General features: G+C 51.0%; 1 protein-coding gene across 2 annotated transcripts in view; it reads left to right on the top strand.

Annotated features, from left to right (window-relative positions):
- The window catches only part of LOC110537725 (protein Jade-1), a 141,522-nt gene that overhangs the window by 114,013 nt on the left and 7,150 nt on the right, over positions 1–20,359 (top strand). For both annotated transcript variants that reach the window (XM_036937731.1, XM_036937730.1), the window contains 2 exons: positions 8,014–8,131; positions 19,228–19,359. In XM_036937731.1, the coding sequence (XP_036793626.1) occupies positions 8,014–8,131; positions 19,228–19,359 (250 nt within the window). The remainder of the gene's footprint in view (positions 1–8,013; positions 8,132–19,227; positions 19,360–20,359) is intronic.

Raw genomic sequence — 20,359 nt, 5'->3', positions numbered from 1 at the left:
CCTGTCATAATTGTTTTCTTTACTCAAGTAGAGTAAGTAGTGTATTTATTATTATTATTATTGCTAAAGGTACTGCATAGGTGTAAACATACATTTTAGCATGATATAGCACTTTTATAGCCTAAGAAAGTAGCAGAAATGTGCAGAAAGTAGTTATGAATGCATTTTATTGAAGGAAAACAATAACAGTCTTGAACTTTCTTGGAAACATAGCGATATATTCTTATACTGTACAATGAGGGATTCAACTACAAAATACTAGTCTTCTCCCATGCATGGACTTTGCAGATGAATTTCTCACATGTGCAGCACATAGTATTTGTTTTACAGTCCTTTTGGGGGCAGAATTGGCATCTCCTCCTCTTACCTGCCCCAGCTGCAGCCTCAGGTGGATCAGGACAAGCCCCCTGAACAGCTTTCACAAGCGCTGCAGAGGCTGCTGTGTGGACGAGGCGCTCCCTTCTTTGAATGTGTGGGGTTACAAGTGCTTTTCCCAGCTGCTCCAGGAACACCCTCCTCTTGCATCAGGCGTCCAGGTTGGGTTGATCTTGTTCCATAACACAAAAGCATTCTATGAGGACACATCAATGATGTTATGGAAGATGACCAGGGGCCATTTGGACAGTCATCCTCCTGCAGCTGTAAGTTCCAGTCACCTTGTCCAGGTCGTCCACACCTCCTTTGTTGTAGTACAGGATGATGGCTGGCTTCCTGTCCTCACGATCACTTTTCTCAGCCATTTCGTGCAGTGTGCTCAGGAAGACGACATTCTTGTTCCTCTTTGGGAGGTAGAGTGGGGGTGAAGGCAAACTTTGATGAGAAAGCCTCTCTCCCCCTTGTTGCGAGGAGTGCAGGGAGGAGCTCAGGCTTGTTCGTTCTAACTGTGCCAACCATGGTGATCTTCCTCTTCAGGAGCTGCTGGCTGAGTTCATAAGAGATTAAGAAATTGTCACACGTGACATTGTGCCCCCTCAGTCCATCTGTCACATCAAGCACAACCCGCATCCCCTGGTTCTTCTCTGGGCCTCCACTGGTCGGCTTCCCTGTGTAGACTTGCATCTTCCAAGCGTAGCTGGATCGTGCGTCACAGGCCACCCATATCTTGATGCCATACTTTGCTGGCTTGCTGGGCATATACTGCCGGAAAGGACAGCGACGTTTTGACAAAAAAAAGATTACTATCAGTAATTAGTATCCGTGTCACAGAAAACAATCACATAAATCAATGATATTACAGCAATACATAATAAAAATGAACAGTGAAAATCACTTACATTACAGATATGAAAATAAAAATGTACCTCCTGAATGGAACCAGTTGCTCATCCACTGTTACTTCAGGCCCAGGGTTGTAGAGGTATGGCAGACGCTATAGGTTTGTCTCTCTCGCGTGTCTCGCAGGTCTTGACTCACGGTTATCAAATCGTGAGTGGCACGGAAAATTGTGGCACGGAAAATTGCCCTTCCACTCTCTGCATCAAATTTGTCAATTCCAGGATTATTTTTTTGATGGCTGGTGTGATGAACATGTAGAATGTGGAGGCGATTTCCTGGGCATGGGCAACTGCGTGTCTTGTGGGCCCTGGGGTCATCCTTATGACATTTTGTGCTGCCATCCTGCCCTGGTTATCAGGAGGTGTCAAGGACCATGTTATTTTGCTGACAAAAATGTCTCTTTCAGCTTGGGGGATTTCTTCATCTGAAGATGATGCATCGCGCTCTGGGTTGTAATTCCTCCCCATCTTCTTTCTTCAGATACCTCCTCCTCTTCTAAATCATTGTTCTCTTGTTCCTCCTGGACATCTGAAAAGAATCAGATCTACGACCTGTTGGGCACTGAAACGTGCAGTCATGGCTTCAGCAAAAGAGAGAACTGGGGGGACTGTCATCTGCAGCACCTTTATAGTCTCTGACTGTGTTCCCCATTTAGTAAACAATGCATTCAATAAATGGTTGTTTTGTCTGAATTTAAGTTTTTTTGTCTGTGAACTTGAGTCGTGTGGGGTCGAGGAGGGGAGATGCTGCACGTGCACAAGAGTTCAAACCGTAGCACACAATCTTAATTTCTCATTTTGTGTGTGTGGTTTTTATGGTATGTAAATGATTTTTATAACTGCCGGGTCAAAAATGACCCTCCGACAATCTTTGTACCCTGGTGGTGTACAGCTTACATGGAAATATGAACAAATGTTTCACTTTTTCTAATGTTAGGATCACTCTAGCAAAAGTCATCCAATTTCAAGTTGGAAATATATCATTTAGGGGGTTTTCTCTGTTGTTAAACATATCGGCAGGTCACTGATCAAAACACATTTTCTCATACTGTCTTTTGCCTCTGCAGCAGACATGTAGTGAGCAATATATCAGGACATCAAATACCAATAAAATCGCAGTATAGAATCGCAATCCAGATCGTATCTGCACTTAATTATCATGGTAAAATCGTATTGTGAAATCCCTGGAACTTCCCAGCACCTATTCCTGACATAGTGCACTACTTTTGACAATACACTATACAGGGAATAAGGTGCAATTTGGGATGCAGCCGAGGTGTTCTCGCCTCTCCCTCTCTGGGGCTCTGGCCAGCCCTTCTAGGATCAGTGGTGGGATCGTCTCTGATGCACACGGTGCACCTTCAGCCCGGGGCAGCCGCATTTCCACGCCACGTCCCATGCCTGGTTGTCAGGGGAGTGGCGTCGGTGCCGTGCATGTGAGCACGCAGACCCGTTTCACGCCGCGGTCCCCGAGACCTGGACCGCGAGCGCTCACCCGACGCATCTGCTGTCATCGTGCCCTAATTAAATCAACAGGTGTCTGGCAGGAGAGGAGCGGAGCGGCCCCTGTTCAGTCCACTTATTACACCACCAATACTCACTCTATCCTCGCTGTTTCTCTGTGCTACAGAGTCAGGGAGGAGGGAGAGATGGCGTGAGGAGAGATGGTGTGTGTGTGCGATTGGGGAAGTGATCAGAGCGAGAGGGAAGAAAGTGAGAGACATCTGTTTACTATGTGGTATGGGAGCAGTTGGCCCTGCTCGGCACAGTAAATGCACCACCAAGGCCTCTGTGTACGGAGGGAGAGAGGGAGCGAGGGGGATGGATGAAGGGATAGAGGAGGGAACAGATAAGGATGTAGAGAGGGAGAAAGAGGAGAATAGAAAGTAGGTGAAAAGCTGTTTGCTCTGCCTGTGCTATGGAAGAGTGGCCCCTTAGCAGTTATCTGTACTCCTGTCCCGGGGCCGAAGGACAACATGAGGGAGGGAGGTAGAGAGAGGGGATAGTATGGATTGGAGAAATTGCAAAAGATGCGAGAGGTTAATAGGGTGTGTCCCAAATGGCCCCCTGTTCCCTATATTGTGCACTCTGGTCCCAGGTCAAAGTGCATTATAAAGGGAATAAGGTTCCATTTGGGACGCAGGCACATATTAGAGCGGGAGGGAAGTGCCTGCCCCCCCCCCCCCCCCCCCCCCCCCCCATTTGAAGGCCTTCCGTTCCTCATCCCCCCTCAACTTGTTGTTAAAAACAGCCCTCCCACCACCACTCGTAATCTAACACAGTTACTGAACATTGTGTCCCACATGAAAATCTATTTTTATCCTACTTAGAAGTAATAGAATACTTAGGATAGCTGGCCACCAGACAACTTAATAAGGAAACTAGCAGCAAGCGATACCAAACATTAGGCCTTTGGTTATCTCCTCCCACACAGCGGCAGTGTGCTGGCCGTGTCTCCTCTGTTAACCGTTTGTTAATGTAATATCCCCATCAGCGGAATACATTGGGACACTATTAATGTTTTGTTCCTGCTGGAGCTAAACGTAGCGGGGAGAGGAGAACAGTAATGTGTGTGTGTGTGTGTGTGTGGGGGGGGGGGTGGTTTCTCAACAGAAATGGATGCTGTAGTAGTGCTGGTATTCTATTGTTCTTCTCAGACACTGTTTGCACTCTCCTGTTGGCTGGTGTGATATACCGTGTCATTGAGAGATGCCAGTTGAGTCCTTGGTGATGCCAGATCAGATGTGTGCCTTTTTTTGTTGTGCGCTGTTGTGTGCGCGTTCTTGCGTTGTCTATGCGCGTGTGCTGTCTGCGTCAGTGTGCGAGACAGGCGGGCGGGACGGCGAGAACAGATCTGTCCTTTGTGGCGTGTCTGGGTGGCTCAGCTCCGTTGTGCTGTACCATCTGAGTGACAGAGCGGACGCGTCGCACAGCACAGCCTGGCTGGCAGACAAAGACAGTGTTTTCTTTCTGACTGCGCAGTACTTTTCATCCTCTGTCATTACACTCTGTCCGTCTGTGTCTGTCGGCGTCCGTCTGTCTGTCGGCGTCCGTCTGTCTGTCGGCGTCCGTCTGTCTGTCGGCGTCCGTCTTGTCTGTCTTTTTTTTCTCTCTCACATATCTGTTTTCTTGTCAGCCGTATCCCCTCCTCTCTTGCCCCTCTTCCCATCATCACTGTGACTAATCCTTAGTCACACACTCTCATTGATAAAGATGCACACTTAAATGTGCTGGAGAAGGGGGAAAAACACACTCTCACACAGATGTGCTTTGACACAGGACACACTGGGAGCCCTCAGATGTGTGTGTGTGTGTATCCTGTTCCTGGCTGTGAGCCAGCCTCTCTCTGTTTTACTGGGGACTACTCCAGAGTGGGTTGGCTATGGCCTAACCCAGCAGCTTCCCAAGGGGGAGGCTAGTCGCTCCAGCTCTCCACAACACACACACACCGCTACTCCTTCGACAGCCACATTGTCCCACTGCCAAACCAGAGCCCCATAAACACACATGATTGGGGGGGGTGGGGGGTGATGATGCTGCTAAGAGAATTAGTCTAGCTGGAGTTTCTACCCCTGGCTGCAGTCTAGTTACACCCCTACCCTTCTACCCCGCGTCTGGGAGGTTGAGACTGAATAGTGACGGAGAGAGAGGGAAGCTGGGTGGTTTTAGTGGGGCGTGGCGTGTGTCTCTCTGGGTGTGACGTGTGTCTCTCTGTCTCTGGGTGTGACCTGTGTCTCTCTGTCTCTGGGTGTGACGTGTGTCTCTCTGTCTCTGGGTGTGACGTGTGTCTCTCTGTCTCTGGGTGTGACCTGTGTCTCTCTGTCTCTGGGTGTGACGTGTGTCTCTCTGTCTCTGGGTGTGACGTGTGTCTCTCTGTCTCTGGGTGTGACCTGTGTCTCTCTGTCTCTGGGTGTGACGTGTGTCTCTCTGTCTCTGGGTGTGACGTGTGTGTCTCTCTGTCTCTGGGTGTGACGTGTGTGTCTCTCTGTCTCTGGGTGTGACGTGTGTGTCTCTCTGTCTCTGGGTGTGACGTGTGTCTCTCTGTCTCTGGGTGTGACGTGTGTCTCTCTGTCTCTGGGTGTGACGTGTGTCTCTCTGTCTCTGGGTGTGACGTGTGTCTCTCTGGGTGTGACGTGTGTCTCTCTGTCTCTGGGTGTGACGTGTGTCTCTCTGTCTCTGGGTGGGTCGTGTGACGTGTCTCTCTGTCTCTGGGTGTGACGTGTGTCTCTCTGTCTCTGGGTGTGACGTGTGTCTCTGTCTCTGGGTGTGATGTGTGTCTCTGTCTCTGGGTGTGACCTGTGTCTCTGTCTCTGGGTGTGACGTGTGTCTCTCTGTCTCTGGGTGGGTCGTGTGACGTGTGTCTCTCTGTCTCTGGGTGTGACGTGTGTGTCTCTCTGTCTCTGGGTGTGACGTGTGTCTCTCTGTCTCTGGGTGTGACGTGTGTCTCTCTGTCTCTGGGTGTGACGTGTGTCTCTCTGTCTCTGGGTGTGACGTGTGTCTCTCTGTCTCTGGGTGTGACGTGTGTCTCTCTGTCTCTGGGTGGGTCATGTGACGTGTCTCTCTGTCTCTGGGTGTGACGTGTGTCTCTCTGTCTCTGGGTGTGACGTGTGTCTCTGTCTCTGGGTGTGATGTGTGTCTCTGTCTCTGGGTGTGACCTGTGTCTCTGTCTCTGGGTGTGACGTGTGTCTCTCTGTCTCTGGGTGGGTCGTGTGACGTGTGTCTCTCTGTCTCTGGGTGTGACGTGTATCTCTCTGTCTCTGGGTGTGACGTGTATCTCTCTGTCTCTGGGTGTGACGTGTATCTCTCTGTCTCTGGGTGTGACCTGTGTCTCTCTGTCTCTGGGTGTGACCTGTGTCTCTCTGTCTCTGGGTGTGACCTGTGTCTCTGTCTCTGGGTGTGACGTGTGTCTCTCTGTCTCTGGGTGTGACGTGTGTCTCTCTGTCTCTGGGTGTGACCTGTGTCTCTCTGTCTCTGGGTGTGACCTGTGTCTCTCTGTCTCTGGGTGTGACCTGTGTCTCTCTGTCTCTGGGTGTGACCTGTGTCTCTCTGTCTCTGGGTGTGACGTGTGTCTCTCTGTCTCTGGGTGTGACGTGTGTCTCTCTGTCTCTGGGTGGGTCGTGTGACGTGTGTCTCTCTGTCTCTGGGTGTGACGTGTATCTCTCTGTCTCTGGGTGTGACCTGTGTCTCTCTGTCTCTGGGTGTGACCTGTGTCTCTCTGTCTCTGGGTGTGACCTGTGTCTCTCTGTCTCTGGGTGTGACGTGTGTCTCTCTGTCTCTGGGTGTGACGTGTGTCTCTCTGTCTCTGGGTGTGACCTGTGTCTCTCTGTCTCTGGGTGTGACCTGTGTCTCTCTGTCTCTGGGTGTGACCTGTGTCTCTCTGTCTCTGGGTGTGACCTGTGTCTCTCTGTCTCTGGGTGTGACCTGTGTCTCTCTGTCTCTGGGTGTGACGTGTGTCTCTCTGTCTCTGGGTGTGACCTGTGTCTCTCTGTCTCTGGGTGTGACCTGTGTCTCTCTGTCTCTGGGTGTGACCTGTGTCTCTCTGTCTCTGGGTGTGACCTCTGTCTCTGGGTGTGACCTGTGTCTCTCTGTCTCTGGGTGTGACGTGTGTCTCTCTGTCTCTGGGTGTGACGTGTGTCTCTGTCTCTGGGTGTGATGTGTGTCTCTCTGTCTCTGGGTGTGACCTGTGTCTCTCTGTCTCTGGGTGTGACGTGTGTCTCTCTGTCTCTGGGTGGGTCGTGTGACGTGTGTCTCTCTGTCTCTGGGTGTGACGTGTATCTCTCTGTCTCTGGGTGTGACGTGTATCTCTCTGTCTCTGGGTGTGACCTGTGTCTCTCTGTCTCTGGGTGTGACCTGTGTCTCTCTGTCTCTGGGTGTGACCTGTGTCTCTCTGTCTCTGGGTGTGACGTGTGTCTCTCTGTCTCTGGGTGTGACGTGTGTCTCTCTGTCTCTGGGTGTGACCTGTGTCTCTCTGTCTCTGGGTGTGACCTGTGTCTCTCTGTCTCTGGGTGTGACCTGTGTCTCTCTGTCTCTGGGTGTGACCTGTGTCTCTCTGTCTCTGGGTGTGACCTGTGTCTCTCTGTCTCTGGGTGTGACCTGTGTCTCTCTGTCTCTGGGTGTGACGTGTGTCTCTCTGTCTCTGGGTGTGACGTGTGTCTCTCTGTCTCTGGGTGTGACGTGTGTCTCTCTGTCTCTGGGTGTGACCTGTGTCTCTCTGTCTCTGGGTGTGACGTGTGTCTCTGTCTCTGGGTGTGACCTGTGTCTCTCTGTCTCTGGGTGTGACGTGTGTCTCTCTGTCTCTGGGTGTGACGTGTGTCTCTCTGTCTCTGGGTGTGACCTGTGTCTCTCTGTCTCTGGGTGTGACGTGTGTCTCTCTGTCTCTGGGTGTGACGTGTGTCTCTCTGTCTCTGGGTGTGACCTGTGTCTCTCTGTCTCTGGGTGTGACGTGTCTCTCTTTCTCTGGGTGTGACCTGTGTCTCTCTGTCTCTGGGTGTGACCTGTATCTCTCTGTCTCTGGGTGTGACCTGTGTCTCTCTGTCTCTGGGTGTGACCTGTGTCTCTCTGTCTCTGGGTGTGACGTGTGTCTCTCTGTCTCTGGGTGTGACGTGTGTCTCTCTGTCTCTGGGTGTGACGTGTGTCTCTCTGTCTCTGGGTGTGACGTGTGTCTCTCTGTCTCTGGGTGTGACGTGTGTCTCTCTGTCTCTGGGTGTGACGTGTGTCTCTCTGTCTCTGGGTGTGACAGGTGAGGAACCTGTGCTACATGGTGACACGGCGGGAGAAGATGAAGAGTTCCCTGTGTGACCTCCAGGAGAAGATTTTCCACCTGCAGATCCAGCTGCTGGAGGAGGACCTAGCTGGAGGTGAGTGGCACACACACACACACACACACACACACACACACACACACCCGCACACACACGATCAGAGAGCCCAAACACAAGCCACCAGCTGCAGTGTAGGGCTGTGTTTGACAGAAACAGACATACATACAGTATTACACTGCTGTGACTTCCTTCCTGTTATAACCTCACAGGGTGAATTCAGGACAGCAGTATGTGGCCCTGTTCTAATACTTTCAAAATGCACCCTTATCTCCTTGTTCAATATTTTTAACATGCATCCTTCCCTCCTTGAGGTAATATGGGAATGGGATGGAGCCCTTGGTCATGATTTAGGGAATACTTCAGGTTTCCATTCCATTCCCATGTGACTTCAAGGAGGGAGGGAGGGAAGGATGCACGTGTAAAGTATTTGAACCGAGCCCGTCCCAGCTTTGCAGAGGCAGATGGGCAGGGCCCTCCCTGAGTTAGTGCCTACATGGACTGCTGCTCTTCAGCAAGGCTGCGTTCAGCCCTTAAAGCCCAGTGACTCTGTCTAGCGGATTCACTCTAAGGACGAGATGGTAGACACAAAGCAATATGCCATCACTGTGGAAGCTGAGATCATCCAGACACGGTCTGCGTCCCCATTGGCACCCTATTCCCCGCATAGTATACTACTTTTGACCAGGGCCCATAGGGCTCTGGGCAAAAGTAGTGCACTACCTAGGGTATAAGGGTGCCATTTGGGACGCAGGCAGTGTTATGCGCTCTAGCTATACTCGGCGTTGGTTGGCTGTCCGTCTGCTGTGCGGGTGGAACATGGGAATAGCCCCGTGTTCTGTGTTGGGAGTCTAGCCGTGACGTGGGGAAAGAGAGCCCGTCTCCTCTCCCTTCGTGACAGGCTAACTGATGGTTATTGTGAGCTGGCAGGGGAGGGAGGGAGAGAGAGATTCATAGAGAAGAAGAAGGAGAGAGTACCTGACCACTGTGACTGACCCAGAAAGCTTCTGACTATGTACAGACTCAGTGAGCATAGCCTTGCTATTGAGAAAGGCCACCGTAGGCAGACCTGGCTCTCAAGAGATGACCGGCTATGTGCACACTGCCCACAAAATGAGGTGGGAACTGAGCTGCACTTCCTGCTGAATGTATGACCATATTAGAGATACATATTTCCCTCAGATTACACAGATCCACAGGGAATTCAAAAAACAAAGCCAATTTTGATGAACTCTCATATCTACTGGGTGAAATAACACAGTGTGTCACAGCAGCAAGATGTGTGACCTGTTGCCACAAGAAAATCCATATTTGTTTATTTATTTTCCCTTTTGTACTTTAACTATTTGCACATTGTTACAACACTGTACATAGAATAAAAGACAATGTCATATTATGTCTTTTGGAACTTCTGTGAGTGTGATGTTTACTGTTAATTTTTGTTTATTTCACTTTTGTTTATTATCTACTTCAATTGCTTTGGCAATGTTAACATGTTTCCCATGCCAATAAAGCCCTTAAATTGAATTGAGAGAGCGAGAGAGCGAGCGCGATGTGGAGGCAAAGAGAGGGATATGAGAGAGGTCGCCCAGTCATTATGATACTGACAGCCCCATCTTTCTCCATCTAAGCGAGCAGGGTGCAGGCAGAGGCCCCGGTCTTCTGCGTCCCAAATGGCGCCCTACTCCCTTCCTAGTGTGTGCAACTTCACGGGTGCCCTGGTGAAAAGTAGTGCTCCACATAGGGTGTAGGGTGCCATTTGGGCCGCAAGCCACTGAAAGCAGTGTGTTCTATCTGTCCCCTCCCCCGGCTGTGTGTCGGCCCCTCATTTCCATGTGTGAATAGATATGGCTGCTTAGCGCCGGGCAGCCAACACAGGCCCCTGATAGCGCTGAGAAGTGCAGTTGGGAGGTCCTACTACACATCAGCGGGCTTTGGAGGCTCAGGAATGATGAACACTGCAAATTGAGTACCGGCTGGAGAGACTCGCAAAACTCCCCAGGCTAACACACACACACACACACACACACACACACACACACACGGACAAGCGTGCCACACAGACATAGGTAAAAGGACACACACGCACAAGGACTCTCACAACCGCACACACACACACGCTTCCTTTTCCACACACAGACAGATCCCACTCCAACACACACCTGAACTAACATAGCCAATTCCTCTTTCAAATGTTAATATGCACATAAATTCCCACCCAAACCCCACCCCTCCCCTTTTCCAAGACACACACACTTCTTTCTCTAGTTTCTCCTTAAGACTCTAGAGAGTCCTGGCTAGTTATTCTGTAACAGGGTGGCTCGTTTCCCATTCCTTCTAACAGACACACAGGGGAAACCCTCAGACTCTTTGCCCTGGGCCCTTTACTTGGCCAAGTGGAGTAGTGTGTAAAGACTATTGTCATGCCTGTGAGTGTGGTTACTATGGGCCCAGTACTGGGGCCAGAGGGAGGACATGGACACTGCAGGTTGACTACCACTACACCACAACTACTCACATGACTGGGGGCTGTAATGGAGTCAGTGAGAGTCCCAAATGGCACCCTGTTCCCTATGGGCCCTGGTCAAAACTGTTGCGTTATAGGGTGCATATTTGGAATGCAGATTTTTCTGTCTAGGGATATCCTACATTCAAGTCTAGCCTTAAAGGTTCCTTTCTACTGGCTTACCTTCCTGTAGACGTGTGTGGAGGGGACTCTGGGCTGAGCTCTTTGTCTTCTAGAGCGAGAAGGAGAGGATGTGGTAGAGGGAGCAGGAGAGTGAAGGAGAGGAAGTGGTAGAGGGAGCAGGAGAGTGAAGGAGAGGAAGTGGTAGAGGGAGCAGGAGAGTGAAGGAGAGGAAGTGGTAGAGGGAGCAGGAGAGTGAAGGAGAGGAAGTGGTAGAGGGAGCAGGAGAGTGAAGGAGAGGAAGTGGTAGAGGGAGCAGGAGAGAGAATGAGAGGAAGTTGTAGAGGGAGCATGAGAGAGAAGGAGAGGAAGTTGTAGAGGGAGCATGAGAGAGAAGGAGAGGAAGTTGTAGAGGGAGCATGAGAGAGAAGGAGAGGAAATGGTAGAGGGAGCATGAGAGAAGGAGAGGAAGTGGTAGAGGGAGCAGGAGAGGAAGTGGTAGAGGGAGCAGGAGAGGAAGTGGTAGAGGGAGCAGGAGAGGAAGTGGTAGAGGGAGCAGGAGAGAGGAAGTGGTAGAGAGGGAGCATGCGAGAGGAAGTGGTAGAGAGGGAGCATGCGAGAGGAAGTGGTAGAGAGGGAGCATGCGAGAGGAAGTGGTAGAGAGGGAGCATGCGAGAGGAAGTGGTAGAGAGGGAGCATGCGAGAGGAAGTGGTAGAGAGGGAGCATGCGAGAGGAAGTGGTAGAGAGGGAGCATGCGAGAGGGAAGTGGTAGAGAGGGAGCATGCGAGAGGAAGTGGTAGAGGGAGCATGCGAGAGGAAGTGGTAGAGGGAAGTGGTAGAGAGGGAGCATGCGAGAGGAAGTGGTAGAGGGAGCGTGGTAGAGAGGGAGCATGCGAGAGGAAGTGGTAGAGAGGGAGCATGCGAGAGGAAGTGGTAGAGAGGGAGCATGCGAGAGGAAGTGGTAGAGAGGGAGCATGCGAGAGGAAGTGGTAGAGGGATCATGCGAGAGAAGGAGAGGAAGTGGTAGAGGGAGAATGCGAGAGGAAGTGGTAGAGAGGGAGCATGCGAGAGGAAGTGGTAGAGAGGGAGCATGCGAGAGGAAGTGGTAGAGAGGGAGCATGCGAGAGGAAGTGGTAGAGAGCGAGCATGCGAGAGGAGGAGAGGAAGTGGTAGAGGGAGCATGCGAGAGGAGGAGGTAGAGGGAGCATGCGAGAGGAGGAGAGGAAGTGGTAGAGGGAGAATGCGAGAGAAGGAGAGGAAGTGGTAGAGGGATCATGCGAGAGGAGGAGAGGAAGTGGTAGAGGGAGCATGCGAGAGGAGGAGAGGAAGTGGTAGAGGGAGCATGCGAGAGGAGGAGAGGAAGTGGTAGAGGGAGCATACGAGAGGAGGAGAGGAAGTGGTAGAGGGAGCATACGAGAGGAGGAGAGGAAGTGGTAGAGGGAGCATGCGAGAGGAGGAGAGGAAGTGGTAGAGGGAGCATGCGAGAGGAGGAGAGGAAGTGGTAGAGGGAGCATGCGAGGAAGTGGTAGAGGGATCATGCGAGAGGAGAGGAAGTGGTAGAGGGAGCATGAGAGGAAGTGGTAGAGGGATCATGCGAGAGGAGAGGAAGTGGTAGAGGGAGCATGCGAGAGGAGAGGAAGTGGTAGAGGGAGCATGAGAGGAAGTGGTAGAGGGATCATGCGAGAGGAGAGGAAGTGGTAGAGGGAGCATGCGAGAGGAGAGGAAGTGGTAGAGGGAGCATGAGAGGAAGTGGTAGAGGGAGCATGCGAGAGGAGAGGAAGTGGTAGAGGGAGTGTAAAGAAGCTCTGGTGTTGTGCTAATGAGCGCAGGGGCACGGTTCAACAAACACACACACACACACTTACACACTCTCTCTTTTACACACACACACAGACACACCGCAGCTGAGTGCTCCCAGAAAGAGAGGAAATTAACCACACACTTCAAAAAGACGAATCCCTTGGAGGCACTGCACCTAACTGACAACGCCAGAAAATTTAAATGAGAGGAGGGGGGAGTGAGAGGGGGGGAAAGAGGAAGAAGTGTGATAGGGGGGAAAAGAGGAAGAAGTGTGATAGGGGGGAAAAGAGGAAGAAGTGTGATAGGGGGGAGAGGAAGAAGTGTGATAGGGGGGAGAGGGAGAAGTGTGATAGGGGGGAGAGGGAGAAGTGTGATAGGGGGGGGAGAGGGAGAAGTGTGATAGGGGGGGAAGAGAGGGAGAAGTGTGATAGGGGGGGAAGAGAGGGAGAAGTGTGATAGGGGGGGAAAGAGGGAGAAGTGTGAGTGGGGGAAAGAGGGAGAAGTGTGAGTGGGGGAAAGGGGGAGAAGTGTGAGTGGGGGAAAGAGGGAGAAGTGTGAGTGGGGGATAGAGGGAGAAGTGTGAGTGGGGGATAGAGGGAGAAGTGTGAGTGGGGGATAGAGGGAGAAGTGTGAGTGGGGGATAAGTGTGAGAGGGGGGAAAGAGGGAGAAGTGTGAGAGGGGAGAAGTGTGAGAGTGGGGGAAAGAAGGAGAAGTGTGAGAGTGGGGGAAAGAGGGAGAAGTGTGAGAGTGGGGGAAAGAGGGAGAAGTGTGAGTGGGGGAAAGAGGGAGAAGTGTGAGTGGGGGAAAGGGGGAGAAATGTGAGTGGGGAAAGGGGGAGAAGTGTGAGTGGGGGAAAGGGGGAGAAATGTGAGTGGGGAAAGGGGGAGAAGTGTGAGAGTGGGGAAAGAGGGAGAAGTGTGAGAGTGGGGAAAGAGGGAGAAGTGTGAGAGTGGGGAAAGAGGGAGAAGTGTGAGAGTGGGGAAAGAGGGAGAAGTGTGAGAGTGGGGAAAGAGGGAGAAGTGTGAGAGGGGAGAAGTGTGAGAGTGGGGGAAAGAAGGAGAAGTGTGAGTGGGGGAAGTGAGAGGGGGGGGGAGAGGGAGAAGTGTGCGGGGGGGAGAGTAGGAGAAGTGTGGGGGGGTGAAAGAGGGAGAAGTGTGAGGGGGTGAAAGAGGGAGAAGTGTGAGAGGGTGAAAGAGGGAGAAGTGTGAGAGGGGAAGAGGGAGAAGTGTGAGAGGGGGGAAAGAGGGAGAAGTGTGAGAGGGGGGAAAGAGGGAGAAGTGTGAGAGGGGGGAAAGAGGGAGAAGTGTGAGTGGGGGAAAGAGGGAGAAGTGTGAGTGGGGGAAAGAGGGAGAAGTGTGAGTGGGGGAAAGAGGGAGAAGTGTGAGTGGGGGAAAGAGGGAGAAGTGTGAGTGGGGGGAAGAGGGAGAAGTGTGAGTGGGGGAATGGGGGAGAAGTGTGAGTGGGGGGAAAGGGGGAGAAGTGTGAGTGGGGGGGAAAGGGGGAGAAGTGTGAGTGGGGGGAAAGGGGGAGAAGTGTGAGAGGGGAGAAGTGTGAGAGTGGGGGAAAGAGGGAGAAGTGTGAGAGTGGGGGAAAGAAGGAGAAGTGTGAGAGTGGGGGAAAGAGGGAGAAGTGTGAGAGTGGGGGAAAGAGGGAGAAGTGTGAGTGGGGGAAAGAGGGAGAAGTGTGAGTGGGGGAAAGAGGGAGAAGTGTGAGTGGGGGAAAGAGGGAGAAGTGTGAGTGGGGGAAAGAGGGAGAAGTGTGAATGGGGAAAGGGGGAGAAGTGTGAGTGGGGGAAAGAGGGAGAAGTGGGGGAAAGGGGGAGAAGTGTGAGTGGGGGAAAGGGGGAGAAGTGTGAGTGGGGAAAAGGGGGAGAAGTGTGAGTGGGGAAAGAGGGAGAAGTGTGAGAGTGGGGGAAAGAAGGAGAAGTGTGAGAGTGGGGGAAAGAGGGAGAAGTGTGAGAGTGGGGGAAAGAGGGAGAAGTGTGAGTGGGGGAAAGGGGGAGAAGTATGAGTGGGGGAAAAGGGGGAGAAGTGTGAGTGGGGAAAGGGGGAGAAGTGTGAGAGGGGGGAAAGAGGGAGAAGTGTGAGAGGGGAGAAGTGTGAGAGTGGGGGAAAGAAGGAGAAGTCTGAGAGTGGGGGAAAGAGGGAGAAGTGTGAGAGTGGGGGAAAGAGGGAGAAGTGTGAGTGGGGGAAAGAGGGAGAAGTGTGAGTGGGGGAAAGAGGGAGAAGTGTGAGTGGGGGAAAAGGGGGAGAAGTGTGAGTGGGGGAAAGGGGGAGAAGTGTGAGTGGGGGAAAGGGGGAGAAGTGTGAGAGGGGAAAGGGGGAGAAGTGTGAGAGTGGGGAAAGAGGGAGAAGTGTGAGAGGGGAGAAGTGTGAGAGTGGGGGAAAGAAGGAGAAGTGTGAGAGTGGGGGAAAGAGGGAGAAGTGTGAATGGGGAAAGGGGGAGAAGTGTGAGTGGGGGAAAGAGGGAGAAGTGGGGGAAAGGGGGAGAAGTGTGAGTGGGGGAAAGGGGGAGAAGTGTGAGTGGGGAAAAGGGGGAGAAGTGTGAGTGGGGAAAGAGGGAGAAGTGTGAGAGTGGGGGAAAGAAGGAGAAGTGTGAGAGTGGGGGAAAGAGGGAGAAGTGTGAGAGTGGGGGAAAGAGGGAGAAGTGTGAGTGGGGGAAAGGGGGAGAAGTATGAGTGGGGGAAAGGGGGAGAAGTGTGAGTGGGGAAAGGGGGAGAAGTGTGAGAGGGGGGAAAGAGGGAGAAGTGTGAGAGGGGAGAAGTGTGAGAGTGGGGGAAAGAAGGAGAAGTCTGAGAGTGGGGGAAAGAGGGAGAAGTGTGAGAGTGGGGGAAAGAGGGAGAAGTGTGAGTGGGGGAAAGAGGGAGAAGTGTGAGTGGGGGAAAGAGGGAGAAGTGTGAGTGGGGGAAAGGGGGAGAAGTGTGAGTGGGGGAAAGGGGGAGAAGTGTGAGTGGGGGAAAGGGGGAGAAGTGTGAGAGGGGAAAGGGGGAGAAGTGTGAGAGTGGGGAAAGAGGGAGAAGTGTGAGAGGGGAGAAGTGTGAGAGTGGGGGAAAGAAGGAGAAGTGTGAGAGTGGGGGAAAGAGGGAGAAGTGTGAGAGTGGGGGAAAGAGGGAGAAGTGTGAGATTGGGGGAAAGAGGGAGAAGTGTGAGAGTGGGGAAAGAGGGAGAAGTGTGAGAGGCGGAGAAAGAGGGAGAAGTGTGAGAGGCGGAAAGAGGGAGAAGTGTGAGTGGGGGAAAGAGGGAGAAGTGTGAGTGGGGGAAAGAGGGAGAAGTGTGAGTGGGGGAAAGAGGGAGAAGTGTGAGTGGGGGAAAGAAGGAGAAGTGTGAGAGTGGGGGAAAGAGGGAGAAGTGTGAGAGTGGGGGAAAGAGGGAGAAGTGTGAGAGTGGGGGAAAGAGGGAGAAGTGTGAGAGTGGGGGAAAGAGGGAGAAGTGTGAGAGTGGGGGAAAGAGGGAGAAGTGTGAGTGGGGGAAAGGGGGAGAAGTGTGAGTGGGGGAAAGGGGGAGAAGTGTGATTGGGGGAAGGGGGAGAAGTGTGATTGGGGAAAGGGGGAGAAGTGTGATTGGGGAAAGGGGGAGAAGTGTGTGGGGAAAGGGGGAGAAGTGTGAGGGGAAAGGGGGAGAAGTGTGAGAGGGGGGAAAGAGGGAGAAGTGTGAGAGTGGGGGAAAGAAGGAGAAGTGTGAGAGTGGGGGAAAGAGGGAGAAGTGTGAGAGTGGGGGAAAGAGGGAGAAGTGTGAGAGTGGGGGAAAGAGGGAGAAGTTTGAGAGTGGGGGAAAGAGGGAGAAGTGTGAGAGGCGGAGAAAGAGGGAGAAGTGTGAGTGGGGGAAAGAGGGAGAAGTGTGAGTGGGGGAAAGAGGGAGAAGTGTGAGAGGGGTGGAAAGAGGGAGAAGTGATAGTGGGGAGAAGAGAGGGAGAAGTGATAGTGGGGAGAAGAGAGGGAGAAGTGATAGGGGGGAGAAGAGAGGGAGAAGTGATAGGGGGGAGAAGAGAGGGAGAAGTGATAGGGGGGAGAAGTGAGGAGGGAGAAGTGTGAGGGGGGAAGAGAGAGAAGGGGGAGAGGGAGAAGTGAGAGGGGGGAAGGAAAAGGGAAAAGTGAGAGTTGGGGGAGAAGTGAGAGGGTGGAGGGAGAAGTGAGAGAGGGGGGAGAGGGAGAAGTGAGAGGGGGGGAGAGGGAGAAGTGAGAGGGTGGAGGGAGAAGTGAGAGAGGGGGGGAAGAGAAAAAAACAACTGATCTGACTACAACGTTTCCAAATGTCTCTCCAAGTTGGTCCGTTGCAGAAAATGAGGTTTTTTTCTTCTTTCCGACAGCTATTTTTGTGAATATGTGTGCTAACACATCACTCATACATATGACCTTCTATCCTACACACACTTACCGGCAGTGTTCAGGCACGCACACACCCACACAACAGATCTGTTGAAAACAACATGGACACATGTGTACACACACACACCCAGGGTAGCCTCCGTGTGAAACACAACCGTCCGGGAAGACACAGTGAGGTACCACTCAGCCCCCCCCCCCCCCCCCCCCCCCCCCCCCCTGTGCATGTCCTGCTCCTCCATCAAGGGGAAGCGTGATGGAGGGAGACCCTCAGTGCCCCCACAACTCAACTCGGCCTCTATTATAACCAGCATGAGAGGAAGTCAGGCGTGCACACCACCCGCTCCACTGCTGGTCTAAGCAGCGGGAGCGTGTTAAAACATGTCCCCCAACAATAAGTGTGGAAGGGGGGCGCCAACCCAACCGCACAGCTAGTGGGACGGTTCCTCAGCGGTGTGCTCTCCCTCTGTGTTGTATGTTTCCGTGTGTGTCCAAAGAGATGCTGGTGCAGATGTACAGTACCAGTCAACAGTTTTGACACACCTACTTGTTCAAGGGTTTTTCTTTGTTTTCTACGTTGTGGAATAATAGTGACATATGGAACCATGTAGTAACCAACAACAACAAAAAACGTTAAACAAATCAAAATATATATTTTATATTTGAGATTCTTCGAAGTAGCCACCTTTTGCCTTGATGACAGCTTTGCACACTCTTGGCATTTTCTCAACCAGCTTCATGAGGTAGTCAGTCACCTGGAATGCATTTCAATGAACAGGTGTGCATTGTTAAATAGTGGAATTTCTTTCCTTCTTACTAATGGGGAATTTGTTTTGTGTATTTCATTTCCTCTACATCATTGTATGACTCCTTTGAGCCAATTAGTTGTGGTGTAACAAGGTATACAGAAGATAGCCCTATTTGGTAAAATACCAAATCCACATTATGGCAAGAACAACTCAAATAAGCAAAGATAAACAACAGTCCATCATTACTTTAAAACATGAAGGTCAGTCAAACCGGGAATGGCAAGAACTTTGGAAGTTTCTTCTAAGTGCAGTCGGAAAACCATCAAGCGCTATGATGACGACCACCACCGGAAAGGATGACCCAGAGTTACTGTGCTGCAGAGGATCAGTTCATTAGTTACCAACCTCAGAAATCGCAGCCCAAATAAATGCGAGACAGATTTCAAGTAACAGACATATCGCAACATTGTTCAGAGGAGAATGTGTGAATCAGCCTTCATGGTCAAATTGCTGCAAAGAAACCACTACTAAAGGACACCAATAAGAAGACGACTTGCTTGAGCCAAGAAACACAAGCAATATACATTAGACCAGTGGAGATCTGTCCTTTGGTCTGATGAGTCCAAATTTTAGGTTTTTGGTTCCAACCGCCATGTCTTTGTGAGACACAGAGTGGCTACTTTGAAGAATACAGTATAACATTTGTTTAACTTTTTTTTTGGTTACTACATGATTCCATATGTGTTATTTCATAGTTTTGATGTCTTCACTATTATTCTACAATGTAGAAAATAGTACAAAACAAGAAAACCCCTGGAATGAGTAGTTGTCCAATTTTTTTAACTGGTACTGTGTATTTACTGTAAGTGTGCTTGTTTGTGAGCGTATTTGTAGTTGTGAGTGTGGGTGGGTGGGTTTCCTGCGCCTCATAGTCCCCAATGACTATATTCAAGAGCTGTGAATAGAGGAGGGTGAAGGTTTTGACTGTGAGGGAGTTCTTTGGTCTGAGCTTTTCTGAGAAGTGGGACAGTTTCTCAGTTTGGTCATGGTTCATTTCTCTCATCACAACGATTAGTCCAGCTGGTGGGGTAAAAGGTGCCATTCTGGGGTCAGATTGCTCAGTTTCTCAGTGTAAGGTTCACTCTGACTGGAGGAGAGGGAAACTAAACCAGGAGGGAGACAAGGAGCCTCAGGGTACTGTTCACTGCTTAGTACTGACCCCCAATTTAGTTTAGGATAATGAAATCAAACATTGACTGCTACATAGCCTCCTCAGTATTTGACTGTGTTAACATTATGCAGCTGTATTTAACTGCTACACAGTATGTGTTCCAAATGGCACCCTATTCCCTATATAGTGCACTGCCTTTGACTGCAGCCCTGCAGAATATAGGGAATAGGCTGCCATTTGGGGCGCACGCGGTATGTCCCCAAGGGCGCACGCGGTATGTCCCCAAGGGCGCACGCGGTATGTCCCCAAGGGCGCACGCGGTATGTCCCCAAGGGCACAGCCAATCAGTTCAAAAACACCAGTAGTTGATCTAGCGCATGAGAAGAAATATCCCGGTCTTGACCTGCCTCTCCCTGACTTCATGCTTGGCTGGCTCCTCTGCAATGTTGCTCTATTTCCTCTGCAGAGAAAACCATGAAGGGCCATAAGGGAAGACAGAACGGGGTGAAGGAGAAGGGGAAGGAGCGGCAGAAAAGCAGTCCGGAGAAGAAGAAAGAGAGGTGGAAGTCTGACAACGGCTCCCTCCTCAAACAGCTAGGTAGGTCTGACACACCACGGGGGTTTGTGTATGCGCTGCGAGTTTCCAGTCGAGTCGATGACGTGTATGACACCCACTCCCCCCTGAGTTGCTATCACACCTCCCCCGACTTGTCCAGGCTCGCACCATCTAGATCTGGGTGCTGATTCTACACCCTTCTTCTGAAGTGTGCACTTGCACACACTCCCTGTCATGGATTTAACAATGTTGGAGAGCCAATGCCTACACCAATCCAAAGCATTCAAATCAATTACTGGGAGTGTGCAAGTGCACACTTTGGGGGAAGTGTGGTGAATCAGGATGCAGCCTAGGTCTCCTCTGTGGATACCATCTCTGGAGAATGTGTCGGTGCTGAGCGATTTAGTACATTTTGAGGTTGATTCGGTGTGATTTATAATAAAAAAAATATTGCGTTTTTCGGTTTCGATTATTTTGGTTGAATGCTGTAAACACAGAATAAAATCATTTTAATAAAAGTCCCATGATGTTAGTGACTGCCCATTGCTGCTTATCACTTATTAACCATCATTTATTCACATGACTTTATTTAATAAAATAATTCATTTATGTATACATCTTTTTTTTTTATACATTTTTTTTGGTGACTTTTTTTATTTAAGTCTACAGAGCTGCTGCCTGGGGGGAAAAAATCACTATTGTAGTAGTTCTTAAAAGTAAGCCTTATTTACTTTGATGACTACTGAATACCAACTATCAATCACTTAGATCATGTATTTTCAGGTAGAGATACCTCCCGAAGCAACAGCTGCTCTCTATATCACCTCACGTTCGCATGTTCTTCTGTTTCTTGAGTAGCAGACCTAAAAGAAACAAAGCCCGGACAAGTAGATGCGCAATGGATTGTGGTCATTGTAGTTAGTTTAGCACGTAAAATGTTGTAATTATGTCAAATATTATCCTGTTGGAAACTACAACTCCCTACTACATTGCACAGTTCAGGCTGGATCTGATTTATATCTAAGGAAACTGCAATGTGCGC

Source organism: Oncorhynchus mykiss, chromosome 12 (genome assembly GCF_013265735.2).
Source record: "Oncorhynchus mykiss isolate Arlee chromosome 12, USDA_OmykA_1.1, whole genome shotgun sequence".
NCBI lineage: Eukaryota > Metazoa > Chordata > Actinopteri > Salmoniformes > Salmonidae > Oncorhynchus > Oncorhynchus mykiss.
The sequence above is the reverse complement of the archived record's forward strand: the minus strand, read 5'-3'. Positions and strand labels throughout refer to the sequence as shown.